The following is a 7,500-nucleotide window of genomic DNA, read 5'->3' on the forward strand; positions in this document are numbered from 1 at the left end:
GAAGAACTACAGCGTCGCTATGACACCGATCGCCCCGTTGACTGCTCTGTCATTGTTGTCAACAAGGCACAAAAGTAAGTTCACTCTCTGGTCTGTGTGAGGAGATGCGATTCACAATGAGTTCAGCCACTGAACGATATGTTTTCATTTCATAGTGTTCTTCTGTGTGTCCGTGTCTGTGGCTGTACCTTTGCTTGAAAACAACTGTAGGGAGTATGCTGAGACAGTCGGGCGAAAGGTCCGTGATTTGGGCATGGTGGTAGACCTGATCTTCCTCAACACTGAAGTGTCACTCACCCAAGCCCTGGAGGATGTAGGTCGAGCCCGCACTCCGTTTGCTATCATCATTACTCAGCAGCACCAGGTCCATCGGTCCTGCACCGTTAATATTTTGTTTGGGACACCGCAAGGTAATGTCATCGGTCCTTATACTTTAATTTAGCATTCCCTTTTTTTATTTAGCCCGTAACAATGTTACGGTTTTTGCTGTAGAACATCGCAACATGCCGATGCAGGACGCCATGATGCTAGTTGCTCACAACTACGACACATACAAAGTGGAAAACCGTGAAAAGGAACGAGAGGAGATCGCCAGAAAGGCAGCCAAGATGGCCGACGATGTGTTATTGAGAGATCCTGACAGAGAGACTCATCCTATTTCTGTGCTAATTCCCATCACACTGCTGTCTGAGAACAGGTATCCACCTTCTTCACATTGTTTCACTTCCTTATTCTGTCTGTAGTCACTAAGGCCACAGAGAGTTGGTGTTTTGGTATTTATTTCAGTGGTAATGTCTATCCTGATGTTTTTTTTCTTTATTTAATTGTGTAGATTTTTGACCCCTGAGGAACTGGACAGTCTGATTGCCTACCTGAAAGACAAAAGATCCCGTCTGGTACGAGGTCCCGCTGATCCTCTAACAGGTAAAACACCTAATATAACACCCTAATAAATGTGGTATGGACAGGATGAAATATTTCTTAACTGTATTAGTACCACTGTGATTTTATTAGACATTGCTTTTCTTTACAAACCTGTCACATTGTTTATATCTTCAATTAAAAAAAAAAAATCCAAGGGTTTGAAAGAACTTCAGAATAGGCTCTGATCACAAAATACTGCACTTTGGCAGAGCACTTTTACTTTTCAAAAATAATTTGTCATTTCTCTTTAAAAAACACTCCAGAGCAGAGGTGGTTTCCAATTCCAATTTTTATCCTTATTACTTCTTTGAAAGTCAGTGTTCAGTTTTCTGATTCTCTTTATAATGCTCTGGAAATCCGTGGAGAACAGAACTGCAGACAGTCTGTTCTAGGGTCTGGTCCAGGGTTTGGTCCAGTATGAGAACCGCCTAAGCCACAGAGTCAACCTTGTCGAAGAAGTCATCTGGAAACTCTTCTGTGTCTGTTTGCCTAATGTTTCGCATCTCGCATCGTTTCCTTCACTCCAGTGGCCCATCATGTTGCTCCTCCGGCTGACGCCACTCCCCCCGCTGCAGTATTGCCACCCCAGGCCCATGCTCTTCACCCAGCCTCACAGCCCAGTCACCTTGGCCTGGCCCCAACTGCAAACCCCATCCCAGCCAATACCAGCCACCAGCAGGAGCTGCAGGCCAAGATCCTCAGTCTGTTCAATAGCGGCAGTGGATCTTCAGGGGGCGTCACTGTCGCTCCCCAGCCCCAGCCCCAACCCCAGTCCTACAGCTCTCTCAGCACAGCTCAGCAAAGCCAGCCCCGCCCGGCCATGAGTGCCCATCCTCAGGCCGCGCCCCAGGGTTATGGCACACAGCCAGGACGCATGCCAATGGCACCAGGTGGTCAGAGACCCCCCAGCGCTACTTCAGGGATCAACTTCGACAACCCCAGTGTGCAGAAAGCTCTGGATACCCTCATTCAGAGTGGCCCAGCCCTGAACCACCTGGTGGGCTCTGCGGCCTCTCAGCAGCCTGTGCCCAGAACAGGCCCCAGCATGGGCCCCGGCATGGGCTCCGGCATGGGCCCCGGCATGGGCCCCCGCATGGGCCAGCAGGGGCCCATGCCCATGTATCCTCGTCACTATTGACACCACAGTGACTTGTCCTAATGTGACGTCTTCTGGTAGAACAAGATGTCGCCTGGATTGTCTGGCACGAAGTAACAGTTGTGTATAGGTAGAATAGGAAATTTTTTTTTTTTTTTTTTGAAAATTTTTTTTTTATTTTTAATTCTTTAACTCTCTGCCGTGGTCTCCGGTGGTTTAACTTCAACAATTTAACTCATCTGTGTTTCCAGTTGATTAGTTAATGGACGAAGGCGTCTTCTCGAGGGCAGAGAACGTTGCATGTTTGTTGTTCAGCCCGGCTGCGATCGATCGTCTGTCCGTCCTCAACACATGTTGTGTTTTATAGTTTTTGCACAATTTATTTTAGTTTGTACCAGGTTTCATTGTCAAAACTATATTGTGATTAAAAACTCCACACAGTTGCTGTATTAAAATGGTATTGGTTTATTGCATTTTGTGCTGACAAATCTATAAAATGGAACGGGTATCGCCAGAAGCCATAGAGATATAAGCATTTGAAATGTAAGATAAAACTACTTTTTCCTCTTTTTATCAATGTACCATGAAACACAATAGAGAATAATACATTTGCTTATTTTATTTTAGAATATTTAACTTACACTGACACAAAAATAAACACCTCCACACTAACTGTACTTGATTTATTTACACGTAGCCCCATCCCACCCTCATCCACAACCAACCCTGCCCCCAGCAGTTACAAGTGCACATGTACACACATACACTCTCACAAAACTGAAAAGAACACATTACAGTGATACCATAAGACTAGGTACATTATCCACAACTGGTCCGAATGAGGAGAAACAATTGTTTGATACAGTTGTGTCCTTCTGTTCAGTACTGTTAATCTACATTGTTGCATTTTTTTTAAAGCATCCATACAAAACGTTTCCTGCTGCTCCAGTCAATCAGCCTGGACACAGTTGGGTTTTTTTTTCTCAGAGAGAAAGATTTAAGTTTCCTGAAGATTTTCACCATTGACTGCCAAAATGTTCACAAAAAAACAGCATCTTTCACTTAAAATCCAAATGTGTTGACCTAGTTTTATGTTTTAAATATTTAAAATGTACTGCTTTTAGACAAATTATTTGCAGTATTGTTCTGATTATTAATTTGACTTGACTTGTTGTCCAAAAGTACTGTTTTTTAGGCACTGGTGGAAGCAAAGCAGCCTGAGTGAATCACCAAGTTACTCTTCATTTCCAGTTCAAGGAAAATTATTTTTCCACAAAACCACGCAACCAACCGAACCACAGAATCTCAAAAGGTTTGTGACTTATTTCTGCTAGCTTTAAAGTATACTACAACATTAATTGATACATTTGTCTCCACATGTTGAAGTTTACTGGAACCTGCTGTAGGTCTTTTGCAATCATTTATTAATCTCCTGTCGCTTAATCCTCCAGCTAATCCTGCCAGTCAGTTCTCCAGCTTGTGACATACGGAGACAACCAGCCATTCACACTCCATTCACACCAATGGTGAATTTAAAGTGAAAAATCAACCTAAACCTGCGCGTTTTAAACTGGGAGGAAACAAAAACCCTACGCCATACAGAAAGACCCTCAGCTTCCAACCAGTGATGTTCTTGTTGTAAGGTAAGAGCACTAACCACTCTTCCACTGTGTGGCTTTCAAGTAAATTATCTCAGTTGAAAATTGAAAAGACAAAATTTGAAATTTAAACCAGACCTCATTTGCTACTGTGGTTAAATTTATATTAGTATTACAATGCCTGCCATAAAAAAAAGAAAACATTTTTTTTCGAACTAGAGCTTGTAATTAAAAATGTCAGACTGTTAATTGCAGAGGTCAGTCCTCTAATTACTTTGGCAAATGATCCTGAAATTCTACATGAGTGAAGGTTGTATATGTGTCCATTGGTCTAATTTACTGGAGCAAACATGGTCACACTATCAGTTATGCCGTCAACAGAAACAGACTTTGGTAATCAGTTTGTCTAAAGAGAATATCTGACACGTGAACAAATCTACCATAAAAATAGAATCTGGAATAATAATAATCACATTGGATTCAAATGATTGGCCCGTCTTAAGGAAGGAGAAATAATATAACCATACCACTCCAAAGAAAGGTTTCTAACTAATATAAACAAAATACTCGTATACCACAAACACCCAATATATTTTCAATACACCTTGTTCAGGGTAATTGCATGCATGCACTGAGTTACACAACATTACTGGAACAGGGCTCTGCTTCGACTCCACTCATAGCCACTAGAAAGTCGTTTATTTTTTTTCCTGACGTGACTCCCAGAAAGTTTGTCTTTGTCGGATCGAAGAGTAGTTGTTCTATGGTCAGTGTCAGGCACATCTGTGTCCCCCGACCCTGACGTTTACAATCTGATCTGATTTGATCTTCAGGCTGTGTCAGCTCTCTTTTTTTGTCCTGTCTCTTTTTAAAACTCCCTCTGTTGTTGTGTCAAAGGAAGTCCTCCTCAACCCATTTAACAGATTTGTTTCAGAGCCCTTAATATCCGTTAAGGATGGAGACTGAGTAATGATCACCTGGCGAGTTCGTCTCATGCTACAGTGGTGCAGGTGAAAACATTTGATCAGAATTGAGGATCTTTTTTTCTTTAAGGAGGGGGCTGGAGAAGGAACTTGCTGTTTTTTTTTCTGAGTCAGCTAATGTTGTGTTGTCTAAGCAGAGCCAGTACCAGATTTGGAAGCGCGAGTTTTATATTCTTTGATCATTTTTCAGAATTATATGCAGTCACATTTAAAATACAGAGCTGGGGTGGATTCAGTGGCTGGGATGGGGAGGCCAGGGCAAGTAGGGGCAGATGGGGGAGGGGATTGGCGGGATTCTGGGAGAGGCTCATCTCACAGATTTGAGCCACAAGCATTATAAAGTGAACACTTACGATAACTTTTTTTTCTTTAAAGAAGTTTGGCAAGATTACAAAGGAAAGAATGTAGTGCATGCGAAAAAATGTGAACGGAAATGATGAATGACGTAAACAATAATCAGCAGGTAGCATTTTTACGTCACTGCAGTTCAAAACCGCAGCAGACTTGACAATGATATCCTCATATTTTTTTCTTTACAGTCCGAGTAATCAGACCTGCACAGCTGGCTGTAATACACACATGTGCCACAAGAGGTCACTGTGGGAGAATGAGTGCAACGCTCCCGCACAGTCTGCAGACTGAAGCTGCCACAGAAGAGCGCCCCATCACGGTAAAGTGCTTTTCTGTCTCTGTCTCAGTCGGTTTCCGGTTGGGACACCTGGGATCTTTATGGTCCATTAGACCCTTTGACAGACATTCTAATGAAAAACTGTAAACACTGTTGACACCTGCAGTAAATTATGAATAAATAAATAAATGTAAAGGTGTGGCCAAACGAAAAGAGTAACAGTAGTGGGAAGAATATTGCACGTCATCTTACAAAACTTCAAGACTTTGTCCACAGTGATAGAACAGTGTACAACAAAAGACGAGGACAGCAGGTTACAGTGTCTCTGACTGCGGTAACAGATATGTACAAAGGTGAAATGTCCGCTCTAGTGGCCCATTCATATGTAAAACGCCGAAGTCTTTCAACGGTACGTAAGACTACTTGAATAAGATAGAAACGTAACAAGTAACAACGTGGTAAAATTATACTATATAAAATTCCTGTTGTCACGGTGGAAACGCGTCGCATCACGCGTTTTACGGATACTAACGTGTTCGGGAATCTTCCGTTAGAACGATTCACGCCCCCCTCCCTCTCCTTCTGTAACTCGGACGTAAATTAAAGTCGTCACTAGAGAAACCACTAAAATAAATACTGCCACACGGCACCATGCAAACAGCAAATATAAAACATTTATAATTCCAATAAATGAATCAATTTCCAATAAACATCATATATATATATGTAATTTTCTTTCCAATGGGTTCGAAAAGGCTCAGTTGATGCAGGCAATGTTGCGTGGAGACCGTCCAAGAACAGGAGTGTTTCTCTTAAAATAGAAATATCACAGGGCCCCTCATGTCAAAGTTAAGCTGAAGGGCTCAGAAAGGTGAAAATTTAAAGACTTGGCACCAAATATTCTTAGGAAACACGGAGTGGACAGCTTTTTATTAGTGTGAAAACACTTCTAAAACACATTTTCTCTTCATGTAACTTAATGCGTCGCCTTAAAATCAGTTACCTCCACGGATGGGATTAAGGGAAAAATAATTTTCTTTTGAAAAAGACGACAAAAGTTCAAAGGGCTTTCCCTCGATTTGTAATATTGCATCGTGGTTTTCAGTACAGTTTTCTAATAAAACACAAAGCTAACCCTGTCCACAGATCACGAGCCTTGCGTTTACAGGAACACCTTGGTCTGAGTAGACAGCCACCGACCACTGCCGCTGATATGTATGTCCATATACCCTTGTTTCTGTCTCATTAGTCGTCTCTATTTACAAAACAAATAAATTGATATTGATACTAGCAGCATTCACAACATACAATCCGACATTCAAGCAACACTGAAAACATTTAATACGGTTTTAAATAGTTCTAAAAACGAATACTTTTCTTTACTATACTGTATGTACTATATATAGCTATATATATATATATGTATGTATTTCTTTATATTTATAGTTCTACTACAAGTGCAAAATGACCAACAACAGTTTCTTTAAGAAAAAAGTAAAGTAAAGTGACAGTTACTTGTCCTTGGTCAATGTGAAATGATTCTGGAATTTTAAAAGCAATACCAAATCTACATATACAAAATAGATGTGTAAAAAAATAACATGGTCACATGGGTCCAGATTTCAACTATTGCACGATCCGTCTGCGATGCACTTTTGTTCTACTCTCATAAATATATTTTGTTTTAATCCTAACCATGATTTGCTCACATCAGTGCGACTCAAATCTGTAGCCAATCTAGAGGTTCAGTAAAAAAATCTCTACTGCATAGAGTTTAGCCTTGTGGACAGAGCAAGCTTTTCTAGCTACAGAATCCACTGTCCTCTGTTTAATAAGACTGGAGCCTATAAACTGACTATAGTCTGTTCAATCTTTTTTAACATCTACTTTGCAACTACAGCATCTTTACATTTCATCCCTGCCTGATTTTTATAATATTTTATTTGTCCACTTTGATTTTAACACTTTGATATGGCACATTTAACGCATCAAAATTTGGCAATACAGCGACATAGTATCTTTGAAATGATACATCTCGTCCTTTGTGTAACTTTTACCTACAAACGTAAATACACTATCTGTTTTCTCGATGAAAAAATAACGTTTAGTCGTGATCTCGGTCAAAGTTTCACTGCTTTTGCACAGTGGCCGACAGTGCAGGTGTAGTGCATTACAGTGGTTGTGACACTGACAGTTGCCACGGCGACAGGAGCTCACGCCATCTAATAAATAGACTTGATAAATAAATCTTGAAATTATAAATAGTTTATT

General features: G+C 40.9%; 2 protein-coding genes across 2 annotated transcripts in view; one reads left to right on the forward strand and one right to left on the reverse strand.

The window, feature by feature from the left end:
- Positions 1–2,816, forward strand: part of ncoa5 (nuclear receptor coactivator 5) — a 9,881-nt gene extending 7,065 nt beyond the window's left edge. The window contains exons 7-11 of the mRNA XM_025059909.1: positions 1–74; positions 208–410; positions 493–697; positions 833–924; positions 1,452–2,816. The exon at positions 1–74 is cut by the window's left edge and continues 53 nt beyond it. Coding sequence (XP_024915677.1) covers positions 1–74; positions 208–410; positions 493–697; positions 833–924; positions 1,452–2,062 — 1,185 coding nt within the window. The 3' untranslated portion in view covers positions 2,063–2,816. The remainder of the gene's footprint in view (positions 75–207; positions 411–492; positions 698–832; positions 925–1,451) is intronic.
- The window catches only part of LOC103386694 (solute carrier family 12 member 5-like), a 9,557-nt gene continuing 4,522 nt past the window's right edge, over positions 2,466–7,500 (reverse strand). The window contains exon 4 of the mRNA XM_008321092.3: positions 2,466–7,500. This exon is cut by the window's right edge and continues 1,284 nt beyond it. The gene's annotated coding sequence lies outside the window, so the exon portion shown is untranslated.

This window comes from Cynoglossus semilaevis, chromosome 11 (assembly GCF_000523025.1).
Source record: "Cynoglossus semilaevis isolate Cse_v1.0 chromosome 11, Cse_v1.0, whole genome shotgun sequence".
In the NCBI taxonomy this organism is placed as follows: Eukaryota; Metazoa; Chordata; class Actinopteri; order Pleuronectiformes; family Cynoglossidae; genus Cynoglossus; species Cynoglossus semilaevis.